The 20,656-nt window shown below is 35.8% G+C and overlaps 1 protein-coding gene across 1 annotated transcript; it reads right to left on the bottom strand.

Moving 5' to 3' along the window:
• Nucleotides 1-2,004: 2,004 nt before the first annotated feature.
• On the bottom strand, nt 2,005-20,638 carry BCAS2 (BCAS2 pre-mRNA processing factor). Its single transcript, XM_051992961.1, has 7 exons — nt 20,442-20,638; nt 19,100-19,192; nt 13,602-13,672; nt 11,759-11,920; nt 7,384-7,434; nt 3,047-3,127; nt 2,005-2,379 (listed from the first exon to the last, which is right to left on the bottom strand). The coding sequence occupies exons 1-7, from the start codon at nt 20,532-20,534 to the stop codon at nt 2,253-2,255; spliced, it is 678 nt and encodes a 225-aa protein (XP_051848921.1). The 5' UTR covers nt 20,535-20,638; the 3' UTR covers nt 2,005-2,252.
• Nucleotides 20,639-20,656: the final 18 nt, after the last annotated feature.

The following is a 20,656-nucleotide window of genomic DNA, read 5'->3' as shown; positions in this document are numbered from 1 at the left end:
CTGTTCTTCCAGATGAATTTTTTTATTATTGATTCTAGCTCTATAAAATAATTCTTTGGTAATTTGATTGGTATGGCACTTGTCATTTTTTATTATATTGGTTCAACTTACCCATGAGCAATTCATATTTTTTTCTAATTAACACATCTTTATTTCTGGGAAAGTCTTATAATTGTGTTCATATAGTCTTGGCAGGATTCCCAAGTATTTTATACTGTCTGCATTTAGTGTAATTTCTCTAACTCTTCCTGCTTGACTTCGTTGATAAAATAGAGAATTGCTGATGATATATATATATGGGTTTACTTTATAGCCTGCAATATTGCTAAAGTTGTTTCAAATGATTCCTTAGGATTATCTAAGTATAATATAATATAATGCAATGATAGTTTTGTTTCCTCATTGCATTCCTATTTCAATTCCTTCAATTTTTTTTTCTTGTCTTACTCCTCACAGCTACCATTTCTAGTATAATATTGAATGTAGGAGAGATAATGGACATCCCTGTTTCAAGCTATTAGGAAGGCTTATAGAGTATCCTTGCTACAGATATGCTAATAGTTTTAGCTAATATCTATTGTTTTAAGAAAAGCACCATTTATTACTATTCTTTCTAGTATTTAAATAAGAATTAATGTTGTATTTTGTCAAAAACTTCTGTAATCAATTAAGTTCATCATGATTTTTGTTATTGTTATGGTCAATTGTTTTGATAGCTTTCTTAATATAAAAACAGCCTTGCATGCATGGTTATTCATACCTGGGTATGATCTTTGGGATATATTGCTGTAACCTCCTTGATGTTATTTAAATTTTTTGCATCAATATTCCTTTTTTTCTTCCCCAATATTATTTTATTTTCCTAAATAGTTTTCAATATTCATTTTTGTAAAAAATTTTTCTAAATTTCTTTAGAAATTAGAAATTTAGATTAAATATATGCAATCCTTTGAAACATATTTCTCTATTTGCCATGTTATACAAGAAAAATCAGACCAAAAGAAAAAAAAAACCAAAAAACAAAAATGGTGAAAATACTATGCTTCAATACACATTCGTCTTCAGATATGACTGGCATTTTCCATCCCAGGTCTATTGGAATTGCTTTGAGTGACTGCTTTGTTAAAAGTCAAGTCCATCACAGTTGCATTGATATTGGGGAAATTAGTTGGTTTTGTCTTCCTAGTTTAGGTATTCATACATATGTTATAGAAACTTGATAAGAATTTAGCTTTAGTTTTCCAAATGATTTTTTATACAGTATTAGAATTATTCTTTAAATATTTGTCAGATTTGCAAATTCAACTCGTCCTGGGATTTTTTTCTTAGGAAGCTTTTTATTGGCTTGTTAAATTCTTTATCCAAGATGCTATCCAAGACAGCATTATTTAAATATTCTACCTCCTCTTCTGTTAATCTGGGCAATTTGTATTATTTGTAAATATTCATCCATTTCACTGAGATTGTCAGATTTATCAGTACATAATTGGGCAAACAAAATTGCTCCTAATAAATTGCTTTCTACCTTTGCATTCACCCTTTTCGTTTTTCATACTGGCAATTTGATTCTTTTTTTTAATCAAATAAGGCAATGATTTATCTATTCTATTAGCTCCTCCCCTCCCTAAAATCAGTTCCTAGTTTTATTACTTATCTTCAATTTTATTTATGTCTTCTGATTTTTAGGATTTCTAATTTGGTGTTAATTGGCAACTTTTGTTTTTTCATTTTTAAAAATTGCCTGCCCAATTCATTGATCTGTTCTTTTGTCTATTTTGTTGATGTATTTATAGAGATATAAATCTTCCCAAGGTATTGCTTTGGCTGTATCCCATAAAAATCTGCTATGTTGCCTCACTTTAATGAAATTGTTGATTTGAACTATTTTTATTCCTCATTTTTATTGTAGGGTAAGGGAGAAAGGTTATGTATATTTACAAGTAATGTGATATGAAAGTCAAAGGCATTATTAAAATTTCCAGTCAAGTTCAAATTATCAAAAAATTTTTAAGATAAAAATTTATTGGTTAAAGAAATATACAAATAGAATTAAATATAATACAAAGAACTATTAATTCACACATTCTGTACAGTTTCTAACTTTCTATCATATTCCTAAAGCATTCACAAGCTATTTCAGGTCATTACCACTCTCTCAACAGGTTTTCCATGATTTGAGAATCATTCAATTTCCTGATGCCTTAAGAATTCCTAAAATGCCCTTTCTCTCCCTCCCCTTACACCCCAGTTTTTCAAAAATCCTGCTGAATGTTTTCTTTGTTTGCCTCCCCATGCTGTTGCTTGATTTGGAAGATTTCATTTTCTAGCTGTACAATAGTCCGTTCGATCTCATAATTTTTACTGACGAGGGAGACCCAACTAGAAAATACAGGCAGGAAGAAAAAAACAACAGGATCAGGTTAAGTGTTCTTTGTAGATCCTATGACACATCATAATATTAGAATAATAGATTAGAGATGGAAGGGACCTTAGAGAGCACAGAATCCTGACCATGATCACATCACTATTAAATAACAAAGGCAGGATTCAAACTCTGGATCTCCCGACACCCAGTGCTCTATCCTCTGACATCTAGTAGATAAAATATAAGAGGCAAGGAGTTCTTTTTTGGGAATATTCTGAAAAGGCAGAGCAGCTTTTTCAGGGGATAATATATACACAAAGTATTATCCCAAAGCAGATGAGCATTCAAAAGTCTTTTTAAGTCCAATTATTCTACAATCTTAGGGCTTACATCAATAGCACAGTCAATGAAAACAGACACATATTGACAGCAATCTGAAATTGGCAGGGCTTCTCTTTTCAATGGGTTTCTATTAGTTTCTGGTTCCCTTCTCTATCATTTCAAACCCTCGTAAAGCATCCAGAGGTAGAAAGAGGAAGAGGTGAGACAGGGGAGGCCTAGGACTCAACAATGGCAAAGGATTCTTGAGATCAGCTGAGATCACATTTAACAACCAATTCAAAAGCTGAACAAAATTGTGTAAGGGAGTTTGGGACAAAGATGAAATCTTAAAATACTTACGTCGACTCCATTTCTCGTAATTTAGATCCAGCAGTGAGTTGCATGTTCTTCCTCTGCCAGTTTAAATCCTGAATATGTTTTCTGTAAATAGATATGTAAAAATTGGTTTGCTTTTAAATACTAATTTTGCTATTCTATCATTCTGTACAATAGTAGCCAGTCAATTCACGGGCCTATGCCAATTTATCTCCAGTGACTTTTTTTTTTTCCTGAGGCAATTGAGGTTAAGTGACTTGTCCAGGGTCACACAGCTAGGAAGTGTCAAGTGTCTGGGGCCAGATTTGAAATAAGTTCCTCCTGACTTCAGAGCTGGTGCTCTACTCACTGCATCACCTAACCATCCCCTACGCCAATTTATCTCGACAGCAGTTTTTCACACAACTCTATTTTTCTTTTCTTTCTTTCTTTTTTTTTTTAGATTACTATATTTATTCTTTTTAATTAAAGCTTTTTATTTTCAAAACATATACATGAATAATTTTCAACATTCACCCTTGCAAAATCTTATGTTCTAAATTTTTTCCCTCCCTTTCCCCTACCCTCTCCCCCAGATGGCAAGTAATCCAATACATGTTAAACATGTACAATCCTTCTATACATATTTCCACAAATATCATGCTGCACAAGAATAATCAGACCAAAAAGGGGAAAAATACTCATTATCAGTTCATGTAAGTCTCTCCAGACCTTTCTGAAATCATTCTGCTGATCGTTTCTTACAGAACAATAATATTCCATAACATTCACATACCATAATTTATTCAGCCTTTCTCCAACTGATGGGCATCCACTCAGTTTCCAGTTTCTTGCCACTACAACAAGGGCTGCCACAAACATTTTTGCACATGTGGGTCCCTTTCCCTCCTTTATGATCTCTTTGGGATATAAGCCCAGTAATAACACTGCTGAGTTAAAGGGTATGCACAGTTTGGTAGCCCTTTAGGCATAGTTCCTAATTGCTCTCCAGAATGGTTGGATCAGTTCACAACTTCACCAACAATGTATTAGTCACACAATTCTTTCATAGGAACAATTTGGCTGTTCCCTTCAGCAAGGCTATAACTCATCTATGCTGCCTCTTTTTGTCCATCTCTTAGCCAAGTGTTCCTACAAGTTTACCAGACAGTCCACCTAGTGTATCAACATTCAAGTGTCAACAAAGCATTCAAGCTATCCACTTGTCAACCCTCACCTTTGTCATCTGACCAACCCAACTTCTACTATTCTTTAAAGTTCCTCATTTTGCAGTTCCCCATGTTGTGCCTTGCTTATACTTTCCATATATTTTTCCATTACCTTTGATATAATATTAATTTAAAATCCTTATTGACTGTTGTACTTTGTTTCAGAGCCACATAAAAACAATATTTTAATATTGGTACTTAAAAAAAAAAAAAAAAAAAAACTTGTCATTTCCTGAAAGCAATTCAACCTGTTCTCAATTCTGAGCTCAACTCATTGTCCATTTGTCCTACTGTCCCATATATATGTAATGAGCTCTCTAGGTTGCACATCCACATCCTGTCATAATTTAGGCAATAGATATACTTCATCAGTTTTTTACTGTGTTGATGGTCAAGTCAACCTCTTCTGAATGGGTATAGATCTCTTCTAAGAGTTTTTCCTCAATGTAACTTGCACAATGTCATTCACAAAAAAGAATATCTAAAGCATCTCACCATCCACATGGAATATCTCTTCAATCTGAATTTGCTTCTATCACATTGGCAATGTTAACAAGCAATATATTTTGTTTTATACCTTGCCTCATGACTTTCAAGGAATACCAAATAGCTGGTTTTTTTTTTTTTTTTTGTTTTTACAAATACAACACTCATTTTTGGAAAAAAGTATTAAGAGCAGCATTTTGCTCTGCCAAACCAAATGCTTTAAAAATAATAAACAAATAAGCACCATGGGCTCCTTTATAGACTACATTACTCCGTGGTGGCAAATATGTAGTCCATTATGAAATGTCAGTTATAAAAGACTCACTCTAGCCACAGCACAAAGGACAGAAAGAAATAGAAGTTTAGAGTGGAGACTATTAAAATAATATTTTTATTGTTGTTCAGTCATGTCTAACTCTTCATGGACTTTTTGGGGATTTTATTGACAAAGGTACAGGAATGATTTGCCATTTCCTTCTCCAGCTCATTTTACAGATGAAGAAACTAAGGCAAACAGGGTTAATGACTTGCCCAGGGTCACACAGCTAATAAATGTCTGAGACTGGACTTGAACTCAGAAAAATGAGTATTTCTGACTCCAGGCCCAGCATTACATCCACTGTAGTCTGAAATATTCTTTCTGTGCTATGGTTAAAAAAACCTCCTTTTATTAACTTTTATATTTGGCCAACTGAATTTTTAAAAGAGTTGTTTTGTTCATTGCATTTTTTTCCCCATTTCACAAATTCTGTTTTTCAAAGAATTTTTTTTTTCATATCTATTTTGTAAGGAGTTACATGCTTTTTCTATTTTAGCAAATCTACTTTATAGGGAGTTTTATATTTTTTTCCCCATTTCACTAAATCTACTTTGTAAGGTGTTTTCTTCAGATACTTTTCTGTTTTTCCTTTTTTCATACCCTCTTGCAAAGATGTCATTTCCTTTTTTTTTTTTTTTTAATTTGCTGGAGCTTCCCTATTTACTTTTTTTCCATTTAAATTTTTTTTTGTTATACATGTTAAAATATATGTTAATTCCAATATGTAAAAACATATTTATACACTTTTTTTACTGAACAAGAAAAATCAGATCAAGAAGGAAAAAAAATGAGTAAGAAACAAAATGCAAGCAAACAATAACAAAAAGAGTGTGAATGCTATGTTGTGATTCACACAGTTCCCACAGTCCTCTCTCTGGGTGTAGATGGCTCTCTTTATTACAAGATCATTGGAAGTGACCTGAATCATCTCATTGTTGAAGAGAGCCATGTCTACCTGAATTGATCATCATGTAATCTTGTTGTTACCATGTACAATGATCTCCTGGTCCTGCTGATTTCACTCAGCATCAGTTCATGTAAGCCTCTCCAAGTCTTTCTGAAATCATCCTGCTGATCGTTTTTTACAGAACAATAATAATCCATAACATTCATATACCATAACTTACTCAGCCATTCTCCAAACAATGGGCATCCACTCAGTTTCCAGTTTCTTGCTGTTACAAAAAGGGCTGCCACAAACATTTTTGCACATGTGGGTCCCTTTCCCTTCTTTAAGATTTCTTTGGGATATAAGCCCAGTAGAAACACTCCTGGATTAAAGGGTGTGCACAGTTTGATAACCCTTTGGGCATAGTTCCATATTGCTCTCCAGAATGGTTGGATCAGTTCACAACTTCATCAACAATGTATCAATGTCCCAGTTTTCCTACATCCCCTCCAACATTTGTCATTATTTTTCCTGTCAAAAGATGTCATTTCCTTTCCCCATTTTTCTTCTCTCTTTTTAAGATCCTTTTTGAATTTTTCCAAGAGAGCCTTGTGAAACAGGGACCAGCTTATATCACCTTTGGGGCTTCATCTAGAGTTGGTTTGCCTATATCTACAGGAAACACTAAGGTTTGAGGTCTGTTCTCTCCTTTTCTCTCTCCATAAAAGCTGCCTATGGTCAGAGTTCTTTTTGCTTTGTTGCTCATTTTTTAAAGGATTGAGGTCTGCTCTTAAGGCAAATGGGTGACAGCTGCTATATTTGCCCTGGAGCACTTCTGCTGACTAACTTCTAGTGGTAGGTAATTGCTCCTCTAGGTATTCGCTTTTGAGTGTCTTGCAGCAAATCTGCTAAATCATCCACTTGCAACCAGGATAGAATAGCCCAAGAGCAGCATAGAAGGTACCTTGCTGTGTGGCTGCCTCAGTGCTCTGACTCACGGCCCCAGCTCCTGACCCTGTGCTCCCTGTGGGTCTGGGTTCAGCTGACTGTCCCCCTGCCCATTTGAAACAGGCTGTTCTGAAGATCTTCCATGTTATCTTCTCTAGAAAAGTGTTATATTCCAAATATTTGTGGATTCTGTCACTCCAAAACCAGTTCAGAGGCTTAATCTGAGGGGAAGCTCAGAGGTCATAGAGTGTTGTGTCAGCTCTATGCCATCTTGCTTCCATCACTTATTAACTGTTCAATAACCTTCAAGTGTCTATTTGATCCTAATGCTGCACTTGAACTCAAAGGGTATCTCTAAAATTCAGTAAAATAAAAGAGCTAATTATGTGGTGAGACCTAATGGAGCAGGGTGGGATTTCTGGCATGGCTATCATCCTGTAACATACTTCCTTGGAATACTAAAAAAATGTGTTCTTCAATAAAAATGAAGTCAATGCAGGGGAAAAGTTACCTTAATTTCTGCAGTTCCTTCTGGGCTTGTTCAATCATATGAACTAGATTTCTCAAAGTGAAGAAAAACAAAACAGAAATAGAAAGATTAGGACACAGAAATAAAAAGATTAGGACACAGCAAAGTCTTACTACAGCAGTATATAAATGAAACAGGCCAAGTATTCATGCTTTTACATTTTTATGCACATATCTAAAAGCAAGAATTAATTACCACAGAGAATTTATTTTTCAGAAATTTGAAACTTTTATGAATGTATTACCATATGCTGTCAGTACATATGTGGAACATGGTACATTATTTCCACACAGAGTTAGCAATATGGTCAATGACAGTTTTCAAAACAGTAGCCAATAACACAGCAAAGAAATTGAAGTGCATAATATAATTAAATTCTTACTGTTAGAGCATATTAAATAGAATCTGTCGAAAATGTGGGTATAAATATTATTTTTAAAAACATACCTAAATTGTATAAATTCTACAAAAATATGGGTATAACATAATGGCTCCCAAGAACAAAATGCAAAGAAGAGATTTTTTCATCAGCAAATAGATCAATATCCAACCAAATGGTCAAAAAACAGGTGACTGTATTTGAAACTTGGAATGGTCCCACCATAGCACATTTCTTTGAAAGATACAGTTGCAAGTACTTCTTCTCACTTTTCTCAAAGCAACAGGATATCAATAATCTGGTTAAAAAGATATCATGCCCTATCAGAAGTAATTTTGCAATAAGATAAGATAACACCTACCTACATGTAACCCAAGTAACAGCAGAACTGAAATTTAAGATCCTGAAACTTTCTAACAACTATCATACTGTATTCCAGTTCTTATACTGCCACGTCACCTGTTAGCATTCCTATTAGGTTCCATTAGGAATAGAGCAAAAAGAAATGAAAATTCTGGAATAACATTCAAAATAGTACTGTTTTTGTCAAAAAGGTTTATTTTTTGATTGAATCAAGGCAAAAAAAAAACAAAAACAGTAAATTGTAGAGCTTGAAGTTACCCTTTGGTCAGTGGTCTTGCCCTCAGTACATAATTACCCCTTAAAAAAAAAAAAAAAAAAAAAGGTTACCCAGCTTCTGTCACAAAAACTCCAAAGATGTATAAAGAAATGCTACTCCACTATCTGGGGGAGAGAGTTGGGGGGGGAATGGAGGGGAAAAGTTTGAATAGAAGTTTCTGCAAGGGTCAATGCTGAAAAATTACCCATGCATATATCTTGTAAATCAAAAGCTATAATAATAATTAAAAAAAAAAAAAAAGAAAAAAAAAGAAAAGAAATGCTGCTCCATAGCAATTTATCTGCACAGGTGTAATTATTAAGACATACTGTATAATTCATGTATTATTAGGCTTGGCATGGCAGGGTCTTTCAGAGTTCTTGTCCAACCTCTCATTCTATGGTCCATATTTACCAAGTGACTTTCCCAAGATCATACAACTATCCAGTGTCAGAATGGGGACTCAACTCCAGTAAATAAAATGCTCTTCTCAATGAACCCCACAATCCTTCTATGCTGGAATTTGCAGACTGGCCTTCCTTTTACCTTTTGGTAGCCAAGCAGAAGATAATTTTATGTTCCTTCCAAGTCTTTTTTTCTCTACTCTAAACAATCAGTTTCTTCAATTAATTCACCTACTGAAGTTTTCTGACCCTCCACAATTCTTTTCCTCTTTTGTATCACATTCTCTAACTTGTCAATTCCTCTTAAAATTTAGTGTACAGAATTAGAATATTCAGATAAGGTCTGACTAGTAAAGAATATATGGTAGGTTTATTATTTTCAAACATGACACTATGGCTCTAAACCATTACATCAATTCTGACCTTCTCTACTAGTTAGTAAACATCATGTCTCTTCTAGAATATGACTTGACCTGCACATACAAAAAATTAATTGCTGGAAAAAATCTACTGAGATAGAGGCAATTACTCTGAAAAAATAATATGTGTTTCCATTCCTAGAATATACTACTTTGATATTTAAAGGTGTTTAATTTATTGCCTTGCATGTACAAATTAAGTACTTAAGTTGATTTTTACTGTTTATCAATTTTCACTGATGGCTTAACATCTGGAAAAATCTCATCTAAATTTAAACTATCTTGACCTCTCCCACCTTGTCATAACTTCACTGAAAAGAAAAAGATCATTTGACAAGTATGCTCTCATTTAATTATACCTTCATATCAAAACACTGCTTATAATTTATTTCCACATTAAATCCTCCTCTTCCTTTTCAACTTCACTAGAAAGACAATATGTTATATTGAAAATAGCACTGGAGCAACTATTGGAGGATCAGGATTTTAATCCCAAGTTTTCTATGAAATATCTATGACACCTATGGCACTTAATTTTTTTTTGGTCATATTCTCTTATAAAACAAAGGTTGGAAAAATGATCTCCAAGATCATCTTCAAATAAATTTGTTCAAAATGTATATTGTGCCTTGAAATGTTGGCTAATGATGGTATGGAAGCCATCATGATTTATAAGGTATAATTTCATAAGCACATGATGAAACACACCTTCCACTTAGATCTATCTACCTTTATGAGGTAACTTAATCACCTATGACAATCTTTAAAATCCAGGATCCAAATAAACTGAATATAGAACCAAATCTTTGACTTGGAAGTGTTAAACCAAGATTTTCACAAATAATGATGCATATTCAATCTCATTGTTCTATCGAAAAAATAATTTTAGGGAAAAAAAGATTTTTACTGATAATAAAAAACATCAATTAAAAGTGAATGTTAAAAAGAGTGTTTATTTCAAATTGATCTTCTTTTAAAATTTCTATTTAAAAAGAAGACTCAAATTTGGAACAGCTACACAAGCATCTACCTGAGGGCCACCTAAGAAACTATCAGCCTAGATCTATGAGATGAGTAAGCACCTTTCCATGTCCTTCAAGCCCTGCTTTAGTTGCATGGCCAAAAATCTTCTGGTGTTACTTGAGAAGCATGCTAGCTGCACTTCGGAAGTTTTGTCAACTCCTAATAAATGCTTTTTGCATTTTTGCATGCATTTGCTAATTCTAAATCCTATGATTCTTCCCTTGCTTCCTCGATACTGGCTTCTCTTGGCTGTCCTCTTACCTGCCTATTCTTTTCAGTCTCCTTTATTGAATCATCTTTCACCTGCTAACCCTTAATCATGCTGTTCCTTGGGGCCTTCCTGGACTGCCTTCTCCATCTATACTGTCCCTTGGTGATCAATTTATACCCATAGGTTCAATTACTATTTGTACATAGATGACACCCAACTCAATATTTTCTGTCTTAATTTCTATCCTTAACTCTAGTCCCACAAAGTGTCCAATTGCATGGACAACTTCAACTGGAAAAATTCAACACATCCTCAATAGAACCCATTACTTTCTTCCCTAAACTAACACACCCTTTCACTCAGTCTCCCAATCCTACCTACCCTCACTTCTTCCCCTCCCAATCATCCTTCATGTCCAGTTGTCAAGTCTTCTCAATTTCAATCCCCCATCTATAAAATCCATCCCCTCCCACCTTTGAACACATAGGAATACGAACCTAATTCCAAGTCTCAGTTTTCCTTGCCTTACCTGTTATTAACTAATTAGTATTCTTGTTTCCAGTCTTTTCTTCTCATAGGCCACAGATCATTCAGTTGTCTTAATCAAGCCCAATCACAATACAAGGTAGGAAGCTTAACAAACACTTATTGAATTTAAGTGACCTGATTCTGAAACTTACTCATTTACCTGGCTTTTCAGCAATTAATTAGTCAAGTCTCCAAAAAAAGACAGACCATCAACAAACCTTTCTACCTTGAACAGGATAAGCCAAATCTTGTGCTTTCTCTGCTGTCAAAATGTTTCAAGGAATTAGGAAGACCTATATGCCAAGACGAGGCATTAAGATTACGATTTTAGTGGAGGACTTAATTCCAAACATGGGCGGTTTATAATCCCAAAAATATATGGGTCTATTAGTCTAAACCTCCTTAGAATTCCTGAACCCACTGACTGCTGAAGGAAGCAAGGAAAAGACAGAGTGGAACATCCAACAGACACACATCTCTCATGGCAATATAAAGGGAAGGTTCATAAGGAAGAAAACAATGGGCTGGAAGAATGGGGTATGATCTATCACCTAGGGGACTGCTTCATTGTAAAACAGGTCTCCAAGGGAATACATCAGAGATTAAAGAAGACAACTTCATCCTTCTATATAAAATGGTCTTTTTTCTTTCTTTCTTTCTTTCTTTTTTTTTTTTAGCAAAGTGCTTACCTAGTACTTAATTTCAGTCTGAATTCTTTTCTATAAAAGTTTGATTTTAAAAACACCCAGCCAGGCTGGAGTTGTTCTTACTTACTCATTATATACTTTCCAGGCATTGCAACCGTGTTGTGACATCAACTCAAGGTTTTCAATGCGAACTGCCTGATGTTCCAGTTGGGCCATGGAATTGTTTACACATTCCTGCCATGCAGTGATATCATTCTTCTGCCCAGAGGAGGGAGCTGGAAGTTCATATCTGAAATTACAGGGGAGGAAAAGAATATTTAACCTAACAGTGACAAAGAAGAGAGTATTAAAATTGGAATGAGGAAGAACTATGTTCAAATCCTGCTTCTGATATTAGTTTTATGATTCTGGGCAGGTCACTTAAGCTCTTAGAGCCTCAGTTTTCTCATCTGTAAAAGAGGTTTTGAATTTTCAATGACTGTCAAAGGGATCAAATAAGAATGTATATAAAGTGTTTTGTAAACCTTTAAAAATACTATTAAAACATGAGCCATTATGTCTTCAATAGTATTTTATTTTTTTAAATATATGTAAAAATAGTTTTCAACATTCATTTCTGTAAAACTTTGTGTTCTAAATTTTTCCTCCCTCCCACTCTCCAAGACAGTAAGAAATCTGATATAGGTTAAATATGTGCTATCTTTTAAAACACATTTCCATATCTGTCATACTGTATAAGAAATCAAAAGAGGAGGAAAAATCATGAGAAAAAGATAAATAAAAAGGTGAAAAAACTATGCTTCAAACCACATTTAGTTTCCATAGTTCCCTAACATGAGCCAATGTTAAAACTAGAAAAAGATAAAAAGAGAACAAGATATCAATTACCAAAAATATTTTCAATTCTAGACAGTAATTTTTTGCTTATGTATTATATTTAGAATTTTTTATTTTCTATTTCTTTTCAGTGTTGATGCTTTTAAAAGGAACCAACATACAACTATGCACAAAGTTTCATTCGATTACTTTTACCAAATACAGCTAAATCCTTGAGTTTAATCAAAGAATTTTGCCAAAAACCATTAATCAGAGGCTTTAAATTCATGTGCAATTGGGGAGGGACTTAGAACCAAGATTGGATCACATTTCAGTTTAAAAAAAATAAAACATCTAAACATATTAACTATTACAACCTTGCTTATTTAGAGAAAAGGCATCATTAGGAGATGTACAGATACCAAAAATAGCAACCTCATAATTTCAGCTTTTCCTCCTCCCCAGACCAAAAAGGATTTGTTTCTTTTCCAGAAAATGGGAGCTCAGAAGAAAAGGGAAAAATGGACAGAAACACTCCCTACAACCTTCCCATCCCAACCATGGAACTAAAGTGTCCATGTCAAGCAAGTAACTCCTACATCCAGCCCACCAATTAAAGATGAGTTAGAAATATTTAAAATATGTGCTTAAATTCATCTTAGTTAGTGAAGCCTCTCCCTCTCCTCAATTACACAGAAGTTAAATGGTACTTTTTCACAAATCATTTTGAATTAGATAATGCTACTGCCTAAGCTCTAAATATGAGAATAAGAACTTAGGTGGGAGTAAAGAGGAAACTTTACAGTACATAGCACTTCTTAGGGAAAATAGGCCTGGATGGGATTCTGAGATGAACAACATTAGGGCAGAAAGTGAGGTGGGAGTACATCAAAGACAAACTTCGTCTACTCATCAATTTTAGCTGGGGTCCTAGTGACTATTACCCACCCTATGAATCACACTATCGCATATTGTATGGAATATGAAGAAAAGTATGCACAAGTTAGAACAATGAGTATGCTATAAAAAACATACATACATATAAAACAATTATAATTAAAACACACGTTTCTGGAGACCTCTAGATATTTCTCCAGAGAAAACCTGAAAATGCATATTATTTTAACACAAACTGACCCAGAAAAAGAACTTACCGTTTCATGCTAAGCAATTCAATCGGTTGTCGGGCAGCCAATCTTTCAAATTCATTTCTCATAATGTCAGTCTATAAATTGAGAAAATTATTTTTAGAGGACAATTGCAAATTAGATTCAACAACTAAACTAATTCTACATAAATAATAACAAAAAATTCAACAGTTTATAACAAGTAAACCTTATCCATCCTTTTCTCTCATCCTAATCTAGTCCCTCCAGAAACAGAACAGGGAATAGAGTAGTAACTTCAATTCTAAATTCAGGTGATAAGTAAACTGCTCAGGATGGAGCAATAGTAAGACTTCTGTATAATACCATTGCTCACTTTGAGAAAAGACATATCTTACCATATGTGAAAGAAGTAATAAGGAATAAATCTAGATATTAAATTTTATTGTTGTATGCCTCCTCCAGCCTGCTTTGTTTTCCTTTCTATTACTGAATAATGCTACCAAGTTCTGCCTTTTGGGCTGAGAAGTTGAATAAAAACAATAGGTAGCTTCTCTCTAAACCTAGAGGAATTGCTCTGGTATAACTGTTTTAATAATCAGTTCTATTTAGCCTAATAAACACATACCATGATGATGCTCCTTAAAAAAAAAAAAAAAAAAACCCAGATTGTTCATTTCTTTCAAAATTGTCAAATTTGTAATAAAAAGGACATATATTTTCGTTTCTTTTTTTTATAATTAAAACTTTTTATTGACAGAACATATGTCTGGGTAATTTTTTACATTATCCCTTGCACTCACTTATGTTCTGACTTTTCCCCTCCCTCCCGCCACCCCTTTCCCCAAATAGCAAGTAATCTTATACATGTTAAATATGTCACAGCATATCCTAGATATAATATGTGTGCAGAACCAAACAGTTCTCTTGTTGCACAGGAATTGGATTCAGAAGGTAAAAAATAACTTGGGAAGAAAAACAAAAATGCAAATAGTTTACATTCATTTCCCAGTGTTCTTTCTTTGGGTGTAGCTTGATCAATTTGAACTGAGTTAGATCTTCTCTTTGTCGAAGAGATCCACTTCCTTCAGAATACATCCTCATACAGTATCGTTATTGAAGTATATAATGATCTTCTGGTTCTGCTCATTTCACTTAACATCAGTTCATGTAAGTCTCTACAAGCCTTTCTGTATTCATCCTACTCGTCATTTCTTACAGAACAATAATATTTCATAACACTCATATGCCACAATTTACCCAACCATTCTCCAATTGATGGGCAGCCAATTCATTTTCCAGTTTCTAGTGACTACAAACAGGGCTGCCACAAACATTTTGGCACATACAGGTCCCTTTCCCTTCTTTAGTATCTCTTTGGGATATAAGCCCAGTAGTAACACTGCTGGGATATCAAAGGGTATGCACAGTTTGATAACTTTTTGGGCATAATTCCAGATTGCTCTCCAGAATGGTTGGATTTGTTCACAACTCCACTAACAATGCACCAGTGTCCCAGTTTTCCTGCATCCCCTCCAACATTCATCATTATTTTTTCCAAGCAATTAAAGTTATATTTTCAAAGCAATTAAAGTTACACACGATTCTTGAAAAATCTAGTGTCATCAATTACTCTTCAGATTTATACCCTCAGATGATTCTTTTTTTATCCTACAGACATCTTACATACATGTCCAAAACTGAACTCATTACCTTTCAACTAAAACCCTCTTCTCTTCCCCATACCATAATCACCCAGGCTCCCGGGCCAGCATTATACCTCAGTCTTACACCCTTCCATGTCCAGGCCAGTGAAGACCTGTCCTTTTTATTTTCACTATTTCTCTCCTATATACTCCCTTCTCTCCTCTGACACTATCACCATGATACAAGTCCTTATCATCTATTGTCTACACTACTGCAACAGCCTTGTGGTTGTTTTTTATGACCTACCCCCAAAAATCTCCATTCTTACCTAAGTGATTTTCCTATAAAGTATAGTTCCCTATTTCCACCAGGATCAAACACAAATCTCTATTTGGCTTTTAAAGTCTTTTATAACCTTTCTTCTGCTTTAATCTCTTCTACTCAATCCACAATTCAGTGACACTAGTCTCCATGCTGTTCTTCACATAAAATCTCTTCTGATTCTGGATATGTTCACTGGCTGCACAGGCCTGAAATATTTTTTCTCTTTATCTCCCCTTTCTGGCTTCCTACAAGTCTCAGCTAAAATCCTATCTTCTGCAAAAAATTGTGTACACACACACAAACTTATTTAGCGAGATGATGCTGGAGGAGTCTGGGTCATAAAGCTGACATGCCATCTTCCCTGAGTTCTCATCAAATACATCAATCATCTGAGCCTCATGAGGAGTAAAATCCACAAAATTAGTCTTGTTAGTGATGCATTATGAGTAAGTCATAACAAGGGGTCCATATTATCTTGATGGGCATGAGATGCTTAGAAGCGGTGATGGGAAGAACCTTCCCTCTCAAGATTCTCTTCAACCTACCTGCACATTTTGTATGTACATAGCCATTTTCATGTTGTCTCCTCTATTCAAATACATATTCCTTGGAAGCAGGGATTATCTTTCCTTTTCTTCATATTACCCACACAGTGTAGTGTCTGGTACATAGGAAGCACCCAATAAATGAGTAGTGATTTCCTACTGACTCTTTCCTACCACCAAAAAACTCTTTCTTGAATTAAGTACAGTCAAGCAAAACAAATCAATATATAGGTCATGTCTGAAAACTTATGCTTAACTCTATTTCTCTAGTATAACAATTTTCTGCTAAAGGACATCATTTAGAGGCTTATGTTATAATTAATCATGCATTAATCAGAATTCTGAAGTCTTTCAATGCTGTTTTATTTTCCATTACTATGTTAACTGTTTCCCTGGCATTGCCTACTTCCTTCTATATTGATCATGCAAATCTTTCCGAGTTTCTTCAAATTCTTCATATTCATTTTTTACAGCACAATAATATTGTATTGCATTTACATTCCATTATGTGCTTAGCCACTCCTTAACTAATGGAACTGTTTCCACTTCTTTGTTAGCATGTAAAATGCTATCATAAATATTTTTGTTAATGAGATTTCCCCTTGTCTTTGATGTCTAACTGCATATTTTTTCAACACTGTCAGTAAGAAAAGAAAATTTTCAATACAACATTCACTTACAGTGACATTTCACTTTATAAGAGCAAACAAAAAAAAAAAAAACTATATAAATCCATTCCCTTTATCTACAGGAAAGTTCACTGGGCCCTCATTTACAGCTGCTGGAAGCAGGAACACTAATAACAGCAAGAAGTGAAAACAAGTGAGAAAACAGGAATTAGGAAAAGAAGATATAAAAAATACAACCAGCATTGCACTATGGTAATTTCCTGTCTAGACTCTTTAAAAGCTTCTTGATCATTCAATAGAATGATTTTCATAGTCATAAGACATTAAGAAAAAGTTCAGATGTGGTCACCAACTATTTATAAAGTTCAGAAAGCATATGTTATTTAAAGATTTCCATTAAAACAAAAAAGTTAGCACAAAAAGAGTAAAATTCAATTATAGAGATGCCTTTTCACTATACTAAAAGCTGCTTTCTCCAGTTAGCAATGATCCCATAACATCCAAATTCAAGAGATTTTTCTCAATCCTAATCATTTAATCATTATTTCCCTAGTCCCTAGCATAATTTCCTGAATATAGTAATATTTAATAAATGTTACTAAAGACATCGTTAAAGTGGCATTACAGAAGGAAAGTAAAATTTGTTCACAATTTTGAGTGTGGGGGGGAACCTTTATCATTAATATCGTTAAGGAAGATAAAATGGCCAATTATGATTACATATATTAAATGCCAGATGTTAAGTGCAGAAATGCAAGCCATAACAATCACATTAAAAAATGCTCTAAAACACTAATTAGAAAAATGTAAATTAAAAATCTCGACTCATAAAGGTGGCAAAATGTTAACTTGTCACTGGAGGAGCTGAGACAACAATCATACTAAGGCATTACTGGTGAAGATGTCTAATGGGTCAACCATTCTGAAAATACTGATCCAGTGGGAAAACTGGTGGAATTATGAACACATTCAGCCATTCTGGAGAGCGACTTGGAACTATGCTCAAAAAGTTATCAAACTGTGCATAACCTTTGATCCAGCAGTGTTACTTCTGGGCTTATATCCCAAAGAGATTTTAAAGAAGGGAAAGGGACTTTGTATATGCAAGAATGTTTGTGGCAGCCCTGTTTGTAGTGGCCAGAAACTGGAAACAAAGTGGATGCTCATCCATTGGAGAATGGCGGAATAAATTGTGGTATATGCATATTATGGAATATTATTGTTCTGTAAGAAATGACCAGCGGGAAGATTTCAGAAAGGCCTGCAGAGATTTGCAAGAACTGATGCTGAGTGAAATGAGCAGGACCAGGAGATCATCATATACTTCAACAACAATACTATATGATGGACAGTGGCCCTCTTCAACAATGTGACGAACTAAATCAGTTTCAATAGAGCAGTAATGAATTGAACCAGCTACACCCAGCGAAAGAACTCAGGGAGATGACTATGAACCACTACATGGAATTCCCAATCCTATTTTTGTCTGCCTGTATTGACTTCCTTAAAGGTTAATTGTACACTATTTCAAAATCTGATTTTTTTTGTATAGCAAAATAACTGTATGGACATGTATTGTATTTAACTTATACTTTAACACATTTTACATGTATTGGTCAACCTGCCATCTGGGGGAAGGGATGGGGAGAAGGAGGGGAAAAATTGGAACAAAAGGTTTTGCAATTGTCAATGCTAAAAAATTACCCATGCATAGATCTTGTAAATAAAAAGCTATTAATTTAAGAAAAAAAAGAAAGAAAGTACTGATCCAGCAATACCATTACTGATTAGAGACAAATATGGGATCAAGCAACACATACATACAAAATATTGATAACAGCACTTTTCACTAACAAGGAATGGCTGAACAAAATCTAGTATATGATAGAACCAAAGTGTAAAAATGACAAAAGGGACTGTTTTGGAGAATCTTGAGATGACCTATATAAACTCATGCAGACTAAACTAAGCAGAAACAGGGGACAATTTACACAGTGATCACAACAACGTAAAATAAAACAACTCTCAAATACTGTAGAACCTTGATTAGTGCAATAACTAATTACAACCCAGAAGATTGCCAAGGAAATATGTTTCCCCATCCTTTGACAGAAAGCTGGATTAGAGATGTGGAATGAAATCTATTTTCAGGTACCACTAATGTGTTCATTTGTTTTGCTTAAGTTATTAATTCCTTACAAAACAGGACAATTGTTTCTATTTTGGTAATTGCTGATATATGTTTCTAAAGTTCTGACCTTTGTGAAATCAATTAGAAATGCCATATTCAGATTTACTGACTGAAAAACACAAATTACAACAATAGCCAGCTAGAGGAAACCAGGATTCTATCCTGTACTCCCAAACATTTTTCTAGATCGGAAGACAAAACAACACTTACCTCAAAGGCTGAGTAATCCGGGGCCGGTAAGTAGCTCAGATAGTTCTTGGTAGGCCGATACCTACGTGTTTCTTCCTCTACCAAGGCAGCAGCCTAAGAAAAATGGGGAGAATCTCAGGGGAATTTACATAGAGAATAGAAAGAGTTAAGAGAGAAAGAGCGGTAGAGAAAAGAGGGAAAAAAAGGCAATTGTTTCTACAGAAATTATTTCAAACTAATTCTGCAGGAAAAAGCACTAGAGCAAATCATCTGTTATTTCATATCCCTGCAGCTTTTAAAGCGGTTTTCTAACCATGTTATTTGCCTATTGCACAAGTTAGCCCCAGCCTGCCCTTCCACTCCTGGCACACTGTGGTCCAGGCCAAATGGCCTTCTTGTTCCTTTGCTTCCTAGAATCCCTTTCTCGCCCTCAATCCTCAGCTCCAGCACCACCTTCCACATCCCACTGATGTGATGGGAATGTGAACCTCTGTTCATCACTCCAGATTCTGGCGCCCTTTTGATCAAACAAAAAGGGTTGGGAAAGCCTTCTTGCCTGCCTTCCTTTTTCCTCTACAGAACAGGACCCACGGCTCTCATGAGCACGGGACCTCCAGCAAAGAAAGCTCCCAACCCGGAGAGCTAAGGATTCTAGTGAGCTGGTCCAGGGCCACCAGCCTGGTATGTGCCAAACGCAGAATTGGAACCCAGGCCCTCGTCCTATCTAAGTCAGTGCTTTAAGAACACTCATTTGCCCAAGATCCCAGCCCAGCCTGGCAGGGGTGTGTGTCCAGGAGCAACACAGCACCATTCTGGACAGGCAGAGCCACGCCAAGTTTCAGGAAGGGCCTTCAATCTCGCCACATGAGAACGGACTCCGTCCCTTGTCTGTGCCAGCACCGCGTTAAATGCGGGGGCGCACACAAAGGCAAAAAACCGGCTCCCTCTCAACCCTCACAACTCCGCTTGTTTGTGCTGTTCGTCCGTGCACGCCGCGCATGGACACCTACTGAGAGGGAACCGAAGTCGCAAGTTACGGGATAAATGGGAGGTTTGAGCTGAGAGACCAGGGACAGCCGGAGAAGCCACGGAGGTGGGGCTGAAGCTGCCCAACAGCCAGGAAAAGACGCCCATGGACACCAGCAAGGTGTGTTCTAAGGCCGGGCAAGGACGGCTGCGCGCAGGTTTCTGGGAGACCTTGCAAGTTTGGGAGAAGTCAAGTCACCGGATTCGGGGCTGGAGAGACTTTGTTATTACAGCGAGATGGGGCGGGGCGAGCGGGAGCCTACAGGGCTTGGGCGCTTTGGAAAGATGAGGAAATAATGTGGGAAGTTGAGAAAGGTGTTCAGCCGCCCGTACTCACAGCCTCCCGCACGCCGGGCGCTTCGTAACCCTGATCGAAGTAAGGTAGGGCGTCCACCACCGCCTCCCCAGCGACTAGACCGGTACCCGCCATCCTGCGGTCTCAGCCTCACGCGGAGCACACTTCCAGGCCGAGCCGTTAGCGTTGCGTCTGCACGCCGAGGGAGTCACTGGTGGTACGCGTGCGCAGCTCTCTCGCGCGTGCTCAGATGGCAA

Source organism: Antechinus flavipes, chromosome 4 (assembly GCF_016432865.1).
Source record: "Antechinus flavipes isolate AdamAnt ecotype Samford, QLD, Australia chromosome 4, AdamAnt_v2, whole genome shotgun sequence".
Classification (NCBI taxonomy): Eukaryota; Metazoa; Chordata; class Mammalia; order Dasyuromorphia; family Dasyuridae; genus Antechinus; species Antechinus flavipes.
This window is presented reverse-complemented; position numbering and strand designations above follow the sequence as displayed.